This window comes from Bacillus rossius, chromosome 2, assembly GCF_032445375.1.
Source record: "Bacillus rossius redtenbacheri isolate Brsri chromosome 2, Brsri_v3, whole genome shotgun sequence".
NCBI classification, from domain to species: Eukaryota; Metazoa; Arthropoda; class Insecta; order Phasmatodea; family Bacillidae; genus Bacillus; species Bacillus rossius.
In genome coordinates this window covers 94,680,460-94,703,389 of record NC_086331.1, presented here as the reverse complement: position 1 = coordinate 94,703,389, position 22,930 = coordinate 94,680,460, and the positions used below count along the sequence as shown (strand labels likewise).

Here is a 22,930-nt window from a genome sequence, read left to right as displayed (position 1 = left end):
TGAAAAATTCATATACACTAACAATAACTCAGCAAAAAAAATTGAAAACCATCAAAAACATAGTTAACTGGATTTTCTGAATAAAATAATGAAATATCAAAACTACTTAAAAGAGTATTCATAATGACAAAATGCCAGTATGAAAAACTGTCTATGACCTTGAATTGTATAATCAACTGATGAACTGCATTACTGAGAGATATGGCAGAAGAATAATCTGTAAAGCTGGGAAGAACAGGAGTCGGCAACGCTGCAATATATTCTAGCAAAATAGTTTCTGATAAAAAGTAAGGTAAAAATTACAATACAAGTACTCTATAATCCTGTGTTATATAACTTAACTAAATAAATAAATAAATCTTTTTTTATATGTGTCACAGTGACTGCTCTGAATGTGTGAAACACTTACAGTTACATACATATTTAGAGAATTACATTGTAATTCAGGTCTGGAATATTATTACGGTTTCATGACTGTTAAAATAAAATTGTTAATTTGATTTTATGTGAAATTTTTTATGTTTGATGTTTTTCTTAGTGATTATTTCTTTTGCAAAATTTTTTGGCTTGTGTTATCAACCCTTTTTCATTGATGCTATTTATCTGCTTAACTGTTAGTGTTTTAAATGTTTGAGTTCTTGTTTGTATATATTAGGTCCTGGAAGTTGTTTAAAAAAGTGTTAATATGTAGCTGATATTATGTTCTTTGGATTTCAGCATGTGACTGCAATCCTACCGGTGCTCTTGACAACTTCTGCGACGTAATAACAGGCATGTGTAAGTGTCATCGGAATAGATATGGACGAGAGTGTGACAAATGTCAGCCTGGGTTCTGGAACTATCCAAACTGTCAACGATGCACGTGCAATGGTCATGCAGACGTATGTGATTCAAGAACTGGAAGCTGTACCAACTGCAGAGACTACTCAAGTGGACATTATTGTGAAAGGTGTGACTCGCATATAATTTACTCTCATAAATATATTAACTCCTGATTATTTGCGGTATTGAAGGGGGCGAAGTTGTGAATTATTCAAAACTTTGTTTAATCCATTGGCTTTGCTTTCCCTATAACACAAGGTGTGACTTTGTGTAAACCGGCAGTGTTTATACAGCACATCACTGTCAACCTTCTTTGTTTGATAGATGACCTGGTGCACTGCCTTCTGATTCAAAAGCTCTCATTCTTGAAAGTAGACACTTCCATTTCAACCATGTTTCATATGCATTAAAAAGTTGTTCTGACTGGAGATTTTCTGTGGAAACATGTTCTGAGAAATGTTTACAAAATTTGGCGACTGTGTCATCGTCACCACTTAATTTTTCACCTTCTTGTATGATTTTTAATATATCATGCTGCTATTTGAGTTGTGTCAGCCAGCTGGAAGATGCATTAAATTCTCCCTCGAGTCCTAATGCTGTAAAATATTGCCATGTTTCTTGGCACCCATCGGGCCAGACATCTGTGTTCCCTCCGCTCATTTTGGACTGAACCATTCCAACATCGCCTTATCCATTTTATCGCAGGTTGTAATTTTCATTGTTTCTCATTTACTTAAACCACTAGTTGAATCAGGACTGCTTGCATAATCAATAAGCTTTGTTTTGTTACCCCTTATTTTACGGATTGTGGTTTCACCCACTCTGTAATTATTAGAAAGTTGTTTTGTTAAACAACCTTCCTCGAGCTTACTTATTATTTACAGTTTTGGCTGGCTTATTAGAACAATACATTTATGTTTCCTTGACACCATAATCACCAGGGTGAAAAATCACTTTACAACAGTGGCACATGCAAGGGTTGAAAAACTAATGGGTGGCTGCCGCGGTGGAGGGCCTGAGATAAGCTGGCGAAGCAGCATGTGCTTCAAAGCTGTGGTGTTGCCAAGTTGTGCGTGCACGGTTTGGCGGTTGTCATATCAGTGCTCATAAATTCAGAAAACAGTAATTTTGTGCTCTTCCTTTATCTCTTGTAAAAACTACCGCAAATTAACTACAATAGCATTGCTTTCAAGTTTTTTTAAACAAGATTTGTGACCCAAAACTACAAATTTTTTTTGTGCTTTAGTGAAAACATATTAAAAAAAGTGACTTTTTAATAAATACCATGATTAATCCGCAATGCAGATAACCCACCCGTGGATAATCTGGAGTTAGCTGTATTCAAGTTAGCTATATTTAAATGTCATATTGGTATATTTTTTACCACTTTTTTGTTACTACAAAAAAATTGTGTTGTCTATTTGGATTTCGTCAGAAAGAGTATTTTTATGTTAATTCATTTGCCAAATATTTGAGTTAACCTTGCTGTAGATAATTTTTTAAATGCAAACTTGTTGACACAAATGTGCAATAATTCTCTTGTGTCTAGGTGCATTGAAGGCTATTACGGCGACCCCAGCATTGATGGAGATATTCCATGCAGGCCTTGTCCATGTCCAGGAACAATAGACTCTGGCCATTCGTATGCCACTCGCTGCAGTCTAGATGCACGCACACAAGATGTTGTTTGTGAATGCAACATTGGATATGCAGGTAAAGAAACAATTCATTAAAATCAAGTATTTTAATGTAAATAATGTGACCATTTGGAATTTTGATAAGAGTAAAAGGATTCATATCAGCACTAGCACTTATGAATTTAAAATTATCTATGTATTTATAATGTTAAAAAAATTAATAATTTTTTATTTATTGGATTAATAAAGTTCTTTGTTTTAATGTAATAGGACTGCCACCCGACTAGGAATACTGGGAATATAGCAGTGAATTTTTTTTTGCCACAAGAATCTAAGGAGAAACCCTTAAATTTATGATGTCACAGAGAATTGAAAGTTTGTCTTGGTAATGTGGTTTAGAAAGTTGGAAACAGCTTATTTTTAAAACGGTATGCCCTACAAAATGTGTCACTTTTGCCACTTTTGACCATTTTTTGATCAACACCGGAAGTGAACTATATTTTTATATTCACTAGAATGTTTTCAACTATTTGAAAAATGGCAAAAATGATCCCACTATACAAAAAGGATGTCAAACTTTTAAGTAATAACTGTAGGCCTATCTCACAATTTGTCGCGGTTCAGGTTTCGAGAGGGTCGCTACGGTGTTGATTGATAATGGGCGAAACCACGTGGAAGGGCACGTGGACCCGGCTAAGATCTGTCTCAGGGCGTGACGTCGCCCGTGTGAGGCAGGACTGGACCCTCGGTTAACTTCCAAAATACGCTCAGACCTGGCTGCTCTCAGCGTCGGGCACGCTTATGTTATAACAAGTAATAGTGGACTCTCCAGGCGTCCCACACGCCTGCTCATGAGGTATAGGCCGCCACATGGTCGGTGCAAAAAAATACAAGAAGACAATTATAATTAAGATGTTTAATACGTGCACGCACTACCATACATGGTCTCACGAGGTGCGTCTCCAAGATCCCAGGCACCTAATTGGAACACAGGAATTAGGCCCACACAAGTGGCCTGCACAAGCGATTACTTAGAACGTTAAAAGTCTCGTTAAAAAATGATTACTTTAAACAGTCCCCCGACCGAGACAGGCCCCGGTGATACGTGAAAGAGATTTGAAGTAATTAAGTAATTAAGTAAAAACGGAGTTAATGGTCAGCGAACTAAGAGTGAAGTCCCCGGGTGCGGAAGGCAGCGTCTTACCTCGGTTGTTAGCGGCGTGGAACTGACCGAGTGAAAGGCTCCCTTGGAGCAACATGGCACCTTTCCGCCTTGCCAGATTACTGTTACACCTTTCCGATTAAGTGCCTTGTAATCTTACATAAAGAAATACAAAAACACTCCTAAAATTAAGGCACGTTCTCCCACGGTTCTATTACTATTTAACATAGAGTTATTAATTACTTAAATTTAAATACATGTTGACTTCGTTCGTGTTGGGGTCTGCTCGGGTCCGACCGGCAACGTCTTTAACTTTCACACTAAAACTTATATTCTAAACAAAACATAAACCCTCCCGCCCGTCTTTGTCGACACAAATGAATGGGGAAAAAATATAAATCTATACAATATAATTATTACAAATTCTGGGGGACGTCGCACTGCCGCTACAGCGCCCCTTAAGGTAGTTCGTGGCGCGCTATTCAAACACACAAACACACGACTACGTACTCGTGATGGAGCGGCTGCCATCACGGGAAGTTGCACCGGGGGGGGGGGGGGGGGGGCGAGTGGAAAGGTGGTGGGGGCTGAACAGGCTTCTGGGGTGTAGGCCCGGTTGACGTCATATTAGTACTTATTTTTAAAAAATATAAGTTAATACAGTACACTCCCTATTTAACGCGGTTGTCGGGGGACATAACTTTTACCCGCGTTGTTGCATAACCGCGATGTTTCGATGTGACCAAGGTCAAAAGGCATAAAACACCGCCTGTGTTCTAATAGGTCGGCAAGCACGCACAGTATAGACGGCCCGCCTTTGTGCGGACTTTGCATCCGCAGTTTTCACTAAACGCGGGTGAAAAAATAAAAATAATAAATTTTAAAGATAAATATTAAATGTTGAATTTTATTTTTTATTTTTCCGCATGCCGCGCACAGTTTGTCGCACGGCCTACGAGCGCGCCACACGCCGCCATACACACGTGCGGCACACAAGCTGCTGCCAGTCTCGTGGTGTCAGCCACAGTATCTGCTTCGTCTAAGTGTCCGTAACAAAGTAAGTGCAGTGTGTGCGGTTACACACGATTCTGTGGTCAAAGACTTCTAAATAGAAAGGCCATAGTAATACTTCAAACCGAATATGAATCGCAAAGTACCGAGTTTGATTGACAAAATAAAAATTCTAGATTTACGTACATACAAATAGCGTGTCTTTTGCAGAAGTATGCAGCAGATACGTGAAAAACGATTCTAGCATTCGTACAATATAAAATAAAGAATCGCCTATCGTGTAAAGTGGTTAAACTTTGTTATCCATGCTTACAGTAAATTATAAATGGTCACATGTGGGATACAAAAATTGCGCCAAAATAATTTTAGCGCAATCAGTGGCGCCGTATTAAAAAGTCTGTTAAACGTTGTCTTTACTTATTCCATCAAACGCTGTGTCGAGTTGCTGAGTGTGTGTGGCTCGGATCGGCAAGTGTTATATTCCCCAGCCTCTGGTTAAAGGTCGGGAGGCCGCTACACATAAACATTTCCGGGGCTTGTTTACTACCTCACGGCAAAAGTGGTACAGTATGGTTCACGTAAGTATTGGACCACTGGGAATTCCTCGGCAAAGATTAAAAATACGCTAGCTGATTTACTTTACTATTTAATGTTAAAACATTATACCAAAGTAAAGAGATGAACGTGTATAATACAACGAAAAATATTACGTCTGTAGGTTCAAGTTGTAACAAAACATTTATATGTCTCCGCTTGTCAACACACGTGACCACGAGAAGTGTGCAGACGGAAATGAGTGAACTACTCAAGGTCACCAGACTTCCCCCCTTTCGGCTTAATCGCCCCTCTCATCACTGGCGCTTATATGCCACTCCTCCCATCTACCCGGGTGTCTTAGTCGCATATTCTCGGCTCGCCTCTCCCCTCCCAGCGCTTGCCGTCAACCAAACCTATCCAAAATCAATCCCCAGCCGAGTCATGCTGGATAATGTCGCTGGACGGTGGGCTTTATCGGGTCCCCTGTCCGATGCTTTATTTGTGGGTTAAAAAAAATGTTAAGAACTAGTGTTTCAGAAAATAACACTGGGCTGGATTGGACCATAATTTGAAAACACTACAAGATAGAGGAATAATGTACGGAGATATCTTGTTTAGAATTTCACTGCGGACATTTTCTACGCCTAGGCTTTTTTCTTCCCCATGTTTAGTTTGTGAGTTACAACGCAAAATTATCCTAATCGGCTGTCAACCATTTATTCCATTATTATTACAGTAGAAACTCATTAATCCGTGACGCGCTAATTCGGGAATCGGATAATCCGGGACGATATAAAAGTGCAGAAAAAAAAAGAAGTAAAAATTGTCAGCGCTTAAAATTATCATCACGCGGGCCGGCGGCCGGCAAACACTACAAGCCATCGCGTGGGCCGGCAAACACTACAAGCCATCGCGTGGGCCGCCAAACTCTGCAACGCTGTTTGTACGGACCCTTTGTGTCACCCCCCTTTCAGCTGTCACATTTGTCACTCTTTAAACTTGAGGGGGATGTCCTGACTTCTGCTTCCCGTCTCCCTTTGTTTGTTTCCACCCGCTAACGCACGGCAGGTGCCTGGCGAGTGACGTGTCTGGCTGGCATTCGGCTGGACGAAGTGGAATGAGTGGGGGTGGGGGGAGGGAGATATACCCAAAATTGATGTGTGCAAGTTCAGCACGATCTTATCTTTCTCTCTTCGGCTGTTGTAAATGACCGTGAACTAATGGCTAGGCAGTGCCGTATTTTTTTAAGCCGAGACTAATTCGAAGACGGTCCTTACCTTGAACGGATTATCCGGGTTTATTACTTTTTTTTTTTACAGGATTTTAACTATCCGGCCCTCGGCGGGTCCCAATTAACACGAATAATGGAGAGTTTACTATTTTTTATCCATCTGCTGCCAAGGCGCAGTAAGCCTCGGTAGACGTTACGTCACATACCTTGGCCTTAACCCAGCTGCACGCCGGTGTCTGAGAAGCTTGGCAAGACCTTCCGGGCTTTTAATCGCTAGTCCGTGAAATTCGGTAATCCGTGATTATCTCGGTCCCGACCATCACGAATTAACGAGGTTCTACTGTGTTATTAGTATTATTATTAATTTCTGATTGGGGGACATGGTTTGACCCGCGATATACCCGATTCCGCGATCTATCGGGGCGCGGTATACCGGGAGTTTACTGTAATCATTTTTAAAAATTAATTTATATATGAAAAGAATAATTCTTCAGAATATTGTTTAGTGTAGGCTGAATGACTACAACCAACTTGTTATTTTTATTAATAAATTATATTGTTTCATATCCATAAGACAACAAAATGATTTAATTAACTTTGATTTCAGTAAGCTTTTAATGTGTTTCAGCATTATTTATTTGAAAAAACTCATAATATTTGGCTTAAATAAGAACCTTGTCTCATTAGATACTTAAAAAATATAAATTTTGTAGTAAAATTAAATTTTTTTATTAATGTTTCATGCAGATTTGTCTGATGTACCTCAGAATGGCACCTTGTTACTTCAGCTATTTAATATCTTTATTAACGACATTACCAAAAATATGAAGAACCAAGTAGCTTTCTCATATGCAGATGTCTTGAAGCTAATGAGAAAGATAAAAAATAAGCGTGTAGGCTTTAAGCTCCAATATGACATCTGTACGGTATCTAAATGTTGTACCAATATAATATGATGATTTTGAACTGTGAAAATACAAATTATTTTACTTTTTTCTGAGAAACTCATAATGAAAAACACTTTGGTGCATGATCTAGAACTTTTCAGGGGCGGCTCTAGGAAGACTTTGCGGGAGGAGCTATCATATCAAAAAAATGCTGCAGTTGCAAATTACATTACGGCTCCCTTCACACTGGGCCACTGCGAGCGTGCCAATAGAAACACGTCACACCATGGTAACATGAAACCAAACAGAACTATTCACACTGAGTGGCGCATTCATGCCAGCAGTGGCCGGGGGTTGTGCACACACTGGCGCGTTTATAATCAAGCTACTTCCTGTAATATAGCTGTTTCTTCGAGTGATGGTGGAGTCAAGTTTCCACACCGAAAGGTTTATTTTAGAAGTGCAGGAGGGAATTTAATTCTGGGACATGCCTGCAAAGGAATACTCAGAGAGTTAATAAAAAAGTGTTGTTTGGAAATCATTATGTTATTGCTCAGCAAAAACACAATAGGATAAATCCAATATCTTCTGTTTTTACTGCATTTATTTCGCTGTTTCAATAACACAAACAATGCACTTGCATCCTCCAAATCCATTTTCATACTAGCATTTGAGAATTTGGCTGAGTGGTGCATTCACAGTTCATTCTTGTGTATTTTTCTTCTAACATGCCACGCACAAGTACTGTGGCACGTTTTGAGTTTCCCAGTGTAAAGAAACCTAAATACGTCAGAGATAGGCTTGGAATATTTATAAACTTTGGTCTAAAATACTGTTATTTAATAGTTTCAGATCACTTTTAATGAAAGAAAACTTAAACACGTGAATTAAAGTATTTCATATAACGTAAATATACCCTAAAAAATTGGACTCGGGAGAGGCTATCGCCCCCTGCGCCCCCCTCTGGAGCCAAGCTAGGATCTTGTAAGTGGTAACAAACCCTTCTTTCATCATTCATTAAACATTATTTTAATAGTGGATTGGAATTCCACCATTGAAACTGACTCAAAATGTTTGGAAAATATACAAAATAAATAATTTGTCAAAATGATAACAGTTATGAGCTACATATAATGAATTTATGATTACCATAAAACAAATTATTTGAAATCCATTTGCAAAGTATTTAATTCCAATTTCTTTTTAAAAGTTTTCTATTTTCCTTGATTGTAAAGAATTTATAAAGCATATATCCCCGAGGGTTCCAAACCACAAATGTAGAACATGAAAATTAATAAGCTACTGCAGTAATAATGCCAACAATATTTGTCTCAAATATGATCTTTTTGAAACAAAAAAAAATTATTTATTTGTTTATTTAAAATTGTGACATGCCCACCGACATTCATTAGACTTGGGCGGTGTTCTCAAGTAATTGCTTAAAAATGCAGAAGTTAAAGATCTTTGTTCATTTGTTTCTTAAACCTTTCATTTTCATCAGCATGGCATTAGTGAAGTCTTTTTCAGTATTTATGTAACTATTTTTTTTTGTTTTGTTTCATTTTATTGTGTTGAATATATTGTCTGGGTGTGTTTTCTATGGATAAAGTGACAACCTCTTTAGTCTGTAAAATAAATATGTAATCACCTTATGACCGGTCAGAGACCAACAAAAACTCATCCTGTGTTACCTGAATAGGTATTTGAAAAATAAGTACAGTAAAACCCATATTTATATTTCTCAAGATGACAGAAAACATTATGTTAAATTAGAGGTAAGTTTTCATGGAAGAAAACTCAAAATTTCTCATGATTTACTGTACTAAAATATCACAAAAATATACATACCTTTTGAACTTTCTTTGCATTATTTAATATAAAAATTCAAAAATGAATTTCTTGGAATAATGTTTTGAATTCTATATGACTAACAAAAAGCAGGTCTAAGTATCACACACATTTAATCCAATCTGTGTCAGTGGGTAAATATAAAATTTAAACTGTCACTGCCATACATAAAGGCTTAAGGTTTATATAAAAATATACCTCTGTAGGTCTGTACTCAATAATAAAACATACCTGCAATAAATAACTAGCTCCAGTACATTATGAAAGTTTAGTCTAAAGTAAATCTGTTTTTTGACCACATTGAACATAAATGTGCACAAAATGATGCCAATGCCTAGTTCAATGTGTAAATTGAATATGCAGTAAAATGCTGTGCAAAGTGACAGAACAAAATGTCTCCCTTTCATCACTGTCTAAATGTGATTTCCTTAGCACCAGAAAAAATATACCAAAAGCAGGCAGAAGAAAAGTGTTAATCATTGAAAGACATTTGTTCTTGTGATACAAATGAATTACCGTATTTACTCGCATAATCGTCGCAGCAATTTTACCAAATTTTATGGAAAAAAAAGTGAGGTGCAACCATTATGTTAGGAAAAATTGAAAAAAAAATTTTTTAAGTAAAATTTTTTAGTAAATCGCTTGAAAATGCTAAATTAAAGAAGTTAATATCTAGGTACATGGTACCTATACGTAATATTTATTTACAATACGCGCAAAATAAACAAAACAACTTTTGGTTACAAGAAGTTTGGCAAAATAAAAATAAAGATTGCGAAAAAATCAATAAACAAAATACATTTATAAAACACATTCAGCCTGAACACTCACGAAGTTTATCAATTCATTGTCTGAACTAGATTCTGATGTATCAGATTCATTTGCCGGGACGTCAACGTCATCTTAGTCGCCGCTGTCGTCACGTGTTATTTAAATTGTCTTTTTGTTTTCGCCAGTCATGAACAAGTTTTTCACTTACTGAAAATTCTCTTTCCGCGGCCCGATTTTCGTGCTCTTCTGCAAATGCGATTACGCGCAACTTGAAAGCGGCAGTATACAAATTTTATTTACCCATATTTTCACAAAATGAACTTTCTCAAACTCTGCAATTACCGGTACTTTCCACTCCAATGCAAACGAGATAAAACAATGGCATCACAGCATCTTATCTACCACACACATTCCTTCCTCCCACACGGCCAATTAGGACATGCCGCTCAAGGTTGGACCAATGATAAGCGCCACACGCCACGTGAAAGCAGGCGGTTCCATTGTGTTTACGGCTGTTCCATTCGCGCCTTGCGCCTCAGTCGCTGTCAATAAATTAGGGTGCGACGAATATGGGGAGAATCTTAAATACCAAATTCATTACCTCAAACAATAGGTGCGACGATTAAGCGATGGCGACTATTATTCGAGTAAATACAGTAATTTTTAAATATAGGGTGTAAGTCAGGAAACAAACGTAGCTAAATAAGGGGAAAGAGTAAATGAGGAAATGTAAAATTTAATTTCAACTGTGTTATTTTTTGGCTACTATCATTCAAGAAATCAAAGTTATTTGCTGTGTAGATTTTTAGGGTTCATTTTTGTGCTCCTCGTCACAAAAACCATTTCACCAAACAGTCCCATACGCTGCGAGGTTGTGTACAGAAGCTTCAGATAATGGAACATCTTAGTTCTAAGTAGTCTCTAAAATATTTGAGCTTTGATTCACGTAATAAATTTTAATTATGCCAGGGTTTGCGATCAAATCCATGTCTCTTGCGTGTGGTTAGATGGATTTACAATCTCGGTCACTGTAGACTCATTCCCATGGAGGCTGTCTAATCACATAGTATTGTTGTTTAGAATAATTTTTATTATTATAATTATTATTGTTTTTGTGGTTTTTGTTGTGTGTTTCATATGAAATCACATGTGTACCTCTACTTCTAGGTTCTCGTTGTGACATCTGTGCCGATAACTATTTTGGAAATCCAGATGTACCAGGAGGTTCATGCCAGCCATGTAATTGTAATAACAATATTGACATATCACGACCAGGAAACTGCGATATCCGCTCCGGCAAATGCTTACAGTGTCTTTTCAACACAGAAGGGCCAAACTGTGAAGTCTGCAAGGCAAACTACTATGGAGTGGCTCAGAATCAGTCGTGTAGAGGTAAGGCTAATTTTTATTTATTAAATTATGAGAATTACATTTTACAATGATAATTGTTAAGGATGCTATTCATATCATGTCATAAGACACAATTTAAGAAAGTGGTCACAACCATCTTATTTTTTTGAGAGACAGTTTTTCAGCTCACCTTTTCCTGGTCCTCAATGTAGATTAAAGACTATCTGTGAATTTTTGTTATTTGGGATCACCTTGTTCCTCATTGTTTCTGGCTTGATGAAGTAGAAAGGTCTAAAAATAGAAGCGAATGTTGCCAAAATTTGTACTTTCTTACTGAATTGCATCAATAATTACATGCTAATTTTACAAATTTATCCTTAGTTTCATGATTTCATTATTAGAAACACTTTTTCTTTCTTTAAATTTGTCCTTAAAATTTTGAGTTGCTCATATATCAGTGAACAGCTGTCATAGGTTTCTACTGGTATGTTACAACAGAGATTTATTATTTATGTTTTGGACAGTTTCCAAACTCTGCTTTTGAGATTTTAATGTTGTAGAAATATTAATAAAAATTAATAAAAAACATATCTTCTTGCTGCGAGATGGCTGTTGGAACCGAGGCAAACTTCTTTGCATTGTTCATTAATACGGTTTTAGTACAAAATTTTGTCCTGAGTAAATATTATTGAAATCTCATTTTATTTGTTACAAAAATAAATATTTTGGTAACTTTATAATAGTGAATATAATTGGAAGTTTAAATTCAGTTCGATAATTTGTGCAACAGCTACTATTTTTTAATTTCCCAAGGTAAATGCTCAGTTCAGTTGTAAGTATTCTTTTATCTCATGCATTTACAAATGTGATTCAGTTTTGTCATCCTTAGGTGTTAATAAAATGGTTATGAAGAAAATTTTTTAGCTACTTCTGAACATATATGTCATGCTATTTGTTTTGGTTTCTATTGTCCACAAAATACTAATTAAAAATTGAAGACTTGAAGTATATTATTTTAGGATCTAAGTTCGATTTTCATAGTTTTTTTAGGAAATAGAGTTTTTAATATTTTCATGGAATTAAGTCCATTTTACTGGCTGAATTTTTATTTACAGAGTGTGTGTGTGTGTGTGTGTGTGTGTGTGTGTGTGTGTATATATATATATATATATAATATATAATATAATATAATATATATATATATTAAAATATACTTGATAAATCAAAATATCATATTTATGTGCAGAAATTAGAGTTTTGTAAGATTAAAATTAAAAAAAGTATGGTCTGTACTAAGTTCTATGATCTGTAACTTTTAAAATGGTATAAATGCCACTACTTATAACATATATAATTAATAAAGAAAAAAATCAAGATATAAAGATATCACTGTAAGTCTTTTGAATAAACACAATCTCTTAACAAAGTAAGAGTGCATAAACTCTTAAACTATACAAATATAAAGTTTTTAGAAAAAATAATAAGTAAGACCTCAAAAATTACCTACCATATGCGATTGAAAGTTAAACTTTTTTAGGCAATCAGTTTTTCATAGAACTCTATACATTCCTATTCTTTGGGAAAGTGAATCATACCCTTCATATCTTTATTCTGTTTATCTGACAGTTTCGACACACATGGCAGTCTTGGGAGTGGGTTATTAGTGATTCTCTACTCTGTTATTCCCTTGCGGAAAACATACTTTCAAACCCATGGTTCACAGACTAAATAATAAGTGCTTTTGAAATAAACGATAAATAAAAGAAAAATATACAACAAGGCACTAACTTCCAAAATAAAATAAAGTTAGTTTTGCAAAATATATGTGGTGCTGAACACCACAATTTACATTACTTCACAAACCTAATAAAGTACTAGAATATTACAATACAATATAGTCATATTACAGCTTTTACAGCTAACAATCACCCTAACCTGAAAACAATATAACAGTGATACACAGCTGATGTGTTCTTGCCCAATCTTTGGAAATGGCACATGCTCATTTACGGTAGTATAAGTTACACAGTTGGGCATTTACATTGCACACTATCTGTTGACTGCGACGCCTACAAGGACATCACTGATATTTCAATCCTTTATTACTGTATAGTTTTTAGCTATGCTGGTCGTTGCCATTCCGACTTATAAAACAGTTATTTATGAGATTTAATATAATTTACGATCTGATTCAATACTTGGTGAGATTTCTTGATATCATGTTAATAACAGCTGTTTAGCCTGTTAAGAGGTATTTGTGTGCTAGCAATGTGGTTTTGTGGTCATATTTTATATTTGTTCATGTTTCAATTATTTTCTTATAATATACTTGCCTTTGACTCCAACTCCTTCCAGTGGAAAAGAATCGGGAATTGTAGGTCGCTATCGTTAGTCATCGCTTGGGAGTCGACTGAGTCAGTCATGTTTTGCGTGGTGGCTCAGAAATTAATAATTTGATGTGAGTTTAGAAGAGTTTCACGCCTGTGGTGTGGGCTGCAATGATGAACATTATTTCAGACATTTGTTGCAATCCAAATATTTTGACCACAGGCGGCAGTGTAAGCCCTGGTGTGGCCTTTTAAAATAATTTGTGGCCATGCTGAGACAAAAATGGTCACTCTGGCACTTGTACTGTGAGTTTTTAGGTGCCCACGAGAGTCTATATTCAAAGTAATATGCTTAATTTAAGAAGCAAGCATTTCCAATTGATGAACTAGTTTTTGGAGCAAGTGAGTTTTTTTTTTCTGTGAGATTTGTTTTTTAAAAATTATTTTTTTCTTTCCATTGTGACTTGTACTCCAAGTCTTCAATTACTTTTAAGGCTGAATATGACTGTAAAATGGTAAGAAATTGCCTTTTTTGCTTGTGAATGTTAAAAAATGTTTTTTAAGTGCAAGTACATTAAAGGGAAATAAGTACAGTAAACTCTCGATTATCCGTGTTAATTGGGACCTTCCGATGCCCGGATAATTGAATGCACATAAAAAAACCGGATAATCCGTTTCACCACTTAAAAATGGTGTATTTATGGGCAAAAGAGTGTCTATTCAGTAGAATTCTATGAGTACAAGCAAAGGATTTGTATACCGTGTCCCAGCTTATTGGACCGTAAACAATACCGGCACTGTGTTGCCGCCATCCTTCTCCTGTCCCCTTTATTGCTACCACATACAAAGCATTGTCAACATCTGCGTGGGTAGATGTTTTCATGCTTTTACGTTTAGAAGGCCGTGCCACACTGATCTACTAGCAAACTGCAAAAGTTTTTCTTCACTTTTATTAATGTCTCGCACGGTTTGGATTCCAATTTCATATTCCTGTGCTAATTTCGTGGCAGTTTCTCCTTTTTTTTAACCTGTCCACAACTTCTAACTTCTCTGCTATTGTCAGCACTTTACATTTCCTTTTACTAGACATGATTACAAAAACAAATGTGCCTGGGAGAATTGATGTAAATAACTGCGTGAAAAATGCCTCTTCCAGCCGTCAGGAGTGTGGGAAGGTAAAAGAGGTAGAGGGACTTTTTTTTTTTTTTAAGCGTGGCGGGGCGCTGTGAAAAGAACGCTTGAAAAGAAAATGAAAAAAAAAAAAGGGGGGGGGGGGTTGAGCCGGAAGCAGTAGTCAAGGCATTCCTTTTTGGTTTAAAGTGTGACAAATTGACGGGTGAAGGTGGCGGGGTAAAAAAAAAAGGCGCAGCGCAGTTGCGTCGAAGCTACACCCCGTCATTGCGTCGAAGCTACACCCCGTCATTTTTTTTACAACTTCATAAAAAAATCAAGCACGGATAACCCGAAAACCGGGTAATCCAGGCCCGGATAATCGAGAGTTTACTGTAATAAACTTGCAGTTGTTATTTTGATTATTTAAAAATGTATATTTTATTTTCCTTTTATTTATTATAAAAATAATAAAAAAATTTCACAAATTGTTTGATTTACATTTTAAAAGGTATTCTTGTAATGTCTCAAGTTTTCTCATCGTTGTAGAATGTGTGTGTGATCTTCTGGGAACTGACAAGAATGCTGGACCTTGCAGTCGTGAGACAGGACAATGTCCTTGTCTTCCAAATGTCATTGGATTAAGCTGTGATGAGTGTGCTGAAAATCACTGGAAGATAGCTAGTGGAACTGGTTGTGAACCGTGCAACTGTGACCCAGTTGGTTCATATAGTGACCAGTGCAATTTGGTAAGTTATTGAAACTTCATTTTATGTTTTATATACACACACACACACACACACACTGATATGAAGTAGTAGTATGTTATATGCTTTAAACCTCATTCTTTACTTTTGTTCTTACATTTTTCTTAGAGATGGACAAAACTGCAAATTTTTGAGTCAAGTTGAGTCAAGATTTGATATTTTAAGATAACTCCTTAAAAATTGAGTTAAGCTCTATTAGCTCCAAAAGTTTTTCTTTGAGGTGTAATGAAATAAAGTGTGTTAGAATGAATTATGCTACAATACTAAGGGACCAAATAAACAGTTCATAAAAAAATTTGCTGATATAAAAATATTTTTCATTCATTGTAAAAAAATTATTTAGGCATACAATATTAAATATTTTAAGTTTATATTGAAGTTCCTTATTTTAAAATAGAAAGTAAAATGAAAATAATAGTCGAGACACAGTAAAAAATATATATCTAGTTTCAAAGTAATGTCTGCACAACCTTTTAGCAAATAATGATTCACAAACATGTAGAAGAAAAATATTTGCATTATATCATGTATGTTTATAATGTTTTTGCTATTGAAATAACCTTTTGGACAGTTTTTGCACCACCATTCAATTGACGTGTAAAAAATAATGTAAATAAACTTTAAAATGACTGAATCGACAGGCATAAACAACCTTTTATTGTGACTTTTATTGTTATACACAATTTTTCCCACTTCAAAAATGACAATATTTAGGCATTTTCAAACATCACATCATGTATTTATAAATAACAATGAAATATGTTTTGGAGCTGAGTCAAGATGAAGCTTCTTGATTGAATCAGCTAGAATTTTTGAGTATCTGTACTTCTCTAATTTTGTAGTGACCTTTTTGTTTCTTAAAAAAACTCATTTTTTTACTTTGTTGATATTTTATTGTGATATAAATTAAAACTTTGCAAGGATTACTAAGTATTTTCGTTAATGAAACCATGTGATTTTGGGTCAAAAACCTGTTGTACAATGTGAATAAATTTCAATCAATTAAATTATATGCAATTTATCATAGGTACTTCTGCTTCACCTTGTACTTCATTATCCACACAAAAACTTTCTGTAAGAGAGATGCAATACATGTTAAATCAAAAAGTTAAATTGTTTAGTCTAAAACAGTACTGTATATACTATGTACTAAATGTGTGTATAAGAGGTACTGGTGGGAGCTCATATAAAGGCAAGGATTTGGCCAATAAGCTAAAATCAAGGTCACCACTATGTTCAATTCATATTGTCATTACTAAAATAACATATGTTATGTAGTTAACACATAGGACTATTGTGATAGGAAATGGTTCCTTTTAAATTTGCTATTATGTAATGCAAATTTAATACTTTTTATCTTTTATCCATAAGTAATATGTACATTTGTTTCCTTGCATACTTACATACTTTCTCTTGTATTTGTGCATCTCATTTTACGTAACTTCTAAGGACAAGTGTAAGTATGAATTTCATGTTGATTCGGAGAGAGCATTTATAAAATGATTATAGTGGTATAGTGTTCTAAGGCTGTTTTTTGGTAATGGTTACCTGAGTTTATTTAAGGTAAAAGTTTAAACTTCTATGGCTGAAATAGTTTCCAGAATTATCGTGTATTTTTATTAATATTGTGTGAAGCATATTTATTCTCTGTTTTTCTGATATTCAAATACTTTTACAGTATGAAGGTCAGTGTGACTGCAAACCAGGTTTTGGAGGACGTCAGTGTAATCAGTGTCAGACCAATTATTGGGGTAATCCACAATTGGAATGTTATGGTATGTACGCTGCATGCATGTCTTATTTTACTTTCATTTGTATAGTATTTTATCCATCAATGAATGTATCCGTTAAATTGTTTTTTTTTTTTTTTTTTCGCAATAGGCAGTAACTTAGAACAAAATTTGTGGTAATTTGCATTAACTTTATTTCCCTCCCCCTCAAACTCATTTGGCTTCACCTTCTCATATATTTTTCCTCTGTAAAATACCTGCATTGTTTATGCTTTTGAAATATTTTATTTGTAGGTTTTGTAACATATGTTCTGCTTATGGTATATGATGACTGTTTTGTAAAGTGTATGTGGGTTTTTCTGTAATTATAAGTGATGTTATGCATGTTTGTATACCATGTGTTTATGGGCACACTAATCCCTCACTTTCTGTAACTATCAGTCAGACTTTGTCTCCTTTACACTGTCTCTCCACTTTCTGTTGTCCAATGCAAGCTGCTGCCATCTATCCTGTATGCCTATTGCATGCAGATCTATTTGTAGATATTCTGCATGGTCTTCCTGAAGGGAGAGGGTTGGTAGATCTGCCCTCTGGGATTCTTTTAACAGCCCATGACATGTCATATACACTGCAGTCATTTTCCAAATTGTGTACTTTGCTTAGCTCTCACCATTCATACGCATTCTCCACTTTACATTTATTTGGACAAGACCAAATATACAAATATTCCTGTTTTCAAGGACGGTTAGGTGGTGCCTGTCCACATTTGTCAAGGACTGTGTCTTACTGCCATAGTAGAGTACAGACTGTGCAATAGTCGGTAGAGCCTTATCTTGGTGATTTTGGAAAGAAGTTTTAATTTGAATAGCAAGGAATGGTGTATTGACTGCTAGTAACTTGTTCTGAACATCCTGTTGCAACTTATTGTTATAATTTATTGTAGAGCGAAGATTGATTGTGACGACTCTTTAAGTTCTTTCAGTCACCTGCAAATAGTTTACTCCATATGCTTGTTTCGACCTACTAGGTACCATAAACAGTGAAACCCTGTATTTTATTTCTTGGTATTTACGTTTTCCCACAATAAACAAAATTTCTTTAGGCCCCATTTACGTACCAGTAAATGTAATGCAATACTTTCCCTCAAATTACATTGAGAAAATTACTTCCTTCCTGTTATTCACGTGTCATATACGACGTAAAAACTGATTTTTATTCATATAAAACTCTTGTAAGACGTTCTCGCACAATATGATTTCTTATCATATGCAATCAAATGTTTCGTTCCGCTATTTTCTCCATAAGATGTACAATGTGCATTATTATTTCTCATGTTGAATTTGCCCAAGAAACTTTGTTTAACTTATAAAGCTGTTTGTTTATACATTGAGATCCATTATTCGTTATAAAATTACCCTTTACTTATTAACAGGAATATGAAATTGTCCGATGTGTAAATTCTGTTCCGTTGCTGCTGTGTAGCACGTATAAAAATGTAGCCAGTGCTGGTTGGCATTATGTTTGGTTAGGTTAATTCCTACATAGAGTTTGCATACATTGTTGAGTATCAATATCAATAGCTCGTAGATTACATTCAGTGCACACACTTATCTCGGGCCAAGTAAACTCTGTACCCTGAATTAGTGTCGTCTCACATTTGGGTCACTGTTTTGCTGTCAGTTTATTTTAAGTTGATACAAAACAATATTTTTGATTTAAAATATTTATTTGTTATATTCTGCTCAACTAAAATTGAGATTAAATGCAATATTATAATATTTCATTGATGTGTAAATTCTCTTTCGGAAACTTTTTAAACACCTTAATTTTTTGCATGTTTTTATTTTACCTTATGGATCAAGTAAGAATTAATTCATTTAATAATATACTTAAATTTTTTTAAGTTTTTACGTGATGTATTTTGGGTATGGCTTAAGTGTTGATGGTATATTAGTAAGGTAATATACATACATTTTTCTTTATTGTGCAGTTAAAGTATTTGTTGAAGGAGTACATACAGGAAATGAAGTACATGTGTATTAGATGAGCTTTGGTTTTTTTCCCTCAATTTACACTTTTCCTCAATCTACAATTTTTCCTTTGTTTTCCCTGAAGTGTGTAAATAAGGGGTTTTGTTGTAATTTGGTTTTCGTCACAAATGTTCAGTCCTATCATGTCCCTCACTAAGCACGAATAATTTGTTCACTAAAACCCAGCAAGTAATTAAATTGCATATTCTGAAGCGCATTCCTCTACATAGACAAAGATTAATTTTTTTAATGCGTACTTAAGTGTGGAGTAAAAATGACTGTTCATCATATAATATCAACCAATAAAATGCTTGAAAAGATAAAACAATCTAACTTTGAAAGCCTAATCTTAAAATTCTGGACATGAAACGTGTAGAACACATGAGCAAATGAAGTTATGAATCAACTAAGTGGCATTCTGTCTGCTTGAGTCTCTTGACCTTGATTACTCCTAATGCTTCTGCCTGCCAGGAAACTTCAAGGGGTCACAATTTTACAAACCACCTTCAATTATTTTCATTGCAGTGCTTTTTCACCTATCACTGCATTTGTTTCACATGTGGTAGAAACCCAATTATTGAATACATAATCATATATATTCTGCCAACACTTTACAATATTTTAACCCGTATACACACAAGTAACTCAAAAAGAACCAAACTGTCCCAGGATCTAAATTTAAAAAAAAAAGTAGATTGAAAATATAACACTTCAACTTTTCTACAGGATGGTATTAAATGCAGCAGCAACCACTAGTTTAGTGTACAGCACACAGGATATTTGATTGTGGTATGTTTACATGTTTGGTTTATTGAGTACGGTGTTGCAATTACAGATTTAACAAACTGCAACAGCATTGCAGACCTTACATTCGCAGAGATGTCAGATATACACATGGTGTATGGGGAGATGAAAGCAGGGCGTATTTACCAAGGGTGCTTTCACAACAGAAATGTACCCAATGGAAAGACATTCCTATAACTTAACCAGCTATTGTCTGAAACTGGGAGTTTCATACCACAAAGGGTGCACTTCAACAGACTGCTGGTTGCTACTGCGTTTGACTAACTTTAAACTTCTGCACCTGGTTTGACGCCTTATTTCCACGGAGCATTTAAACATCATCCTCTCATTTAGAGAAGTGGGGCCTGGACGCGCACACAATTCAAATTTGCAGGCTACTGTTTGCATCTGTAACTTTGCAGGGTTGCATCTCTGGACATATGTTGCTTAACTAAAATTTCTTATTTTGGCATTGCTTGCCACTCATTAAATTTATGCCTAGAAATTTTTAAAACTCTGCATAGTACTACATTGATAAATATCTTTTGCTACTGTATTTCTAAATAACTTATTGGAAAATTAAAACCATTTTAGGTTATTATTCGTATAGCCATATAACGTAACTACACAATGACCATTCTTCAGTAACTACCAGGGAAATTTTTACAAAAATGAAACATCATTTAAATCTAAAGAAACTTGGTTAGAATCTGTGGAAAAAGAATTTTCAGAATTGAAGGCTGGCTACACAATTTGTGTATTCAAGTTTGTTATTGGATTTTCATCATTAGTCTCTCTTTTTTTAAATCATTAATTTAGCTATATGCAAAAAATTAAAGATGTGGCCATAATTAGTAAACTGTAGTTTATTGACTATTTAGGTATTTTTTGAACATGGGTAGCCAATCTCAAAAATAACTTTTATTGGCTTCTTAGGTTTAGTCTAATGACATGGTGCTATTTTTTTTGTGTAAGATTAATTAATCAATTAAAACTTGAAATTGGAGTTTATATATTGTTGACAGGAAATTGTTATAGACTTAACACAAAACAATACAGTACGGGTATATTGGGAAAACAGTTGATTATGGTCTATTGCAAGGCACTATTCTTTGCCAGCAGTGATTTCAGGAAACCATGGAAAACTAAAATCAGGATGGTCAGACTAGGTTAGAACCCAGGTCCTGTAGAATGCGAGCCTAGTATCCTACCCCTGTGCCACCTCGTTGCATAAAATTTTACCTAAGCCTGTTTCAGGGTGAATTGAAATGACACACACACATACACACACATCATTCATATATATTTTTTTTATTTTTAATGTATTTTAATATAGTCTTCAATTTTTTTTTTGCTTTTTTCATACAAATATAGAAAATATTTAGGTTACGTGCAACTTATCAGCATGTGGCAAGAAATTAATTGAATTTTCCTGCCTGATTTCAAGATGTCTTATTTTATTATTGACAAAAAAAAAAAAATTATTTTATAATTTTTGCAAAGCTTGCAGCCAGGATGTTTCCTACATTTTGAAGTTTGATTGTAAGACTAGATCCCAGCATCCTGTTGAGGTTGATTTTATTTATTATTGTGATGTATATTTGGAAGGGAGGCACCTAGACTGAGTCTTTGACAAACACCCACAAGAAATAAACTAAATACACTGAGATCAGGTGACCTTCTAGGCCATTAATGCAAAGCTCAGTACACCAATCCCTCACTTAGCACGACTAATTCGTTCCTAAAAATGTTCGTGTTAATCGAAATCGCGTATTCTGAAGCATTAGTCCCCATAAATATAAGGCTAAATTATTTAATGTGTTCCAAGATGTGTAGGGAAGTAATCTTTACATAATATAAATGCGTAGAATAATACTTGAAAATGCATATGTCATATCATTTATCTTTTTAAGCCTACCACCGAATACGTTAGATAAAGAAAACATGGCACAGTGTAACGGGAGATAAGTGGTAACATATTTACCGTCAGTCAGCAGGTTGGCTTGCCCCCCCCAGGCGTGACCTTCAACACGCGCGCGCGCCTGTCTGCCTGCTGTTGCAAGCAGCTGGATCCTTTGTTATTACGTTTAAAACTTAACAAAATTAAAACACTTTTATGAAATTAAGAACCGGTTTTATATAACTTTAAAACACACAGCCATATGTAAACATTTAATTTGTTATGCACACCTCTTATAAAAGCGGCAATGTAAACAAATCAGTTAACAGATAAACAGATTTAGATTTTCCCTAGAGCACAAACATAACATTAAAATACGGGTACACTCCCTATTTAACGCGGTTGTCGGGGGACATAACTTTTACCCGCGTTGTTGCATAACCGCGATGTTTCGATGTGACCAAGGTCAAAAGGCATAAAACACCGCCTGTGTTCTAATAGGTCGGCAAGCACGCACAGTATAGACGGCCCGCCTTTGTGCGGACTTTGCATCCGCAGTTTCCACTAAACACGGGTGAAAAAATAAAAATAATAAATTTTAAAGATAAATATTAAATGTTGAATTGTTTTTATTTTTCCGCGTACCGCGCACAGTTAGTCGCACGGCCTACGAGCGCGCCACACGCCGCCATACACATGTGCGGCACACAAGCTGCTGCTGCCAGTCTCGTGGTGTTAGCCACAGTATCTGCTTCGTCAGTGTCCGTAACAAAGTAAGTGCAGTGTGTGCGGTTACACACGATTCTGTGGTCAAAGTCTTCTAAAAAGAAAGGCCGTAGTGATACTTCAAACCGAATATGAATCGCAAAGTACCGAGTTTGATTGACAAAATAAAAATTCTAGATTTACTTACAGATAGCTTGTCTTTTGTAGAAGCAGGCCGCAGATACAGGAAAAAAAACGATTCTAGCATTCGTACAATAAAAAATAAAGAATCGTCTATCGTGTCAAGTGGTTAAACTTTATT

At 35.4% G+C, this 22,930-nt stretch overlaps 1 protein-coding gene across 4 annotated transcripts in view; it reads left to right on the top strand.

The window, feature by feature from the left end:
- Positions 1 to 22,930, top strand: part of LOC134529481 (laminin subunit beta-1) — a 137,951-nt gene that overhangs the window by 67,504 nt on the left and 47,517 nt on the right. For all 4 annotated transcript variants that reach the window (XM_063363615.1, XM_063363612.1, XM_063363613.1 and 1 more), the window contains 5 exons: positions 718 to 949; positions 2,372 to 2,535; positions 11,074 to 11,298; positions 15,243 to 15,442; positions 17,139 to 17,235. In XM_063363615.1, the coding sequence (XP_063219685.1) occupies positions 718 to 949; positions 2,372 to 2,535; positions 11,074 to 11,298; positions 15,243 to 15,442; positions 17,139 to 17,235 (918 nt within the window). The remainder of the gene's footprint in view (positions 1 to 717; positions 950 to 2,371; positions 2,536 to 11,073; positions 11,299 to 15,242; positions 15,443 to 17,138; positions 17,236 to 22,930) is intronic.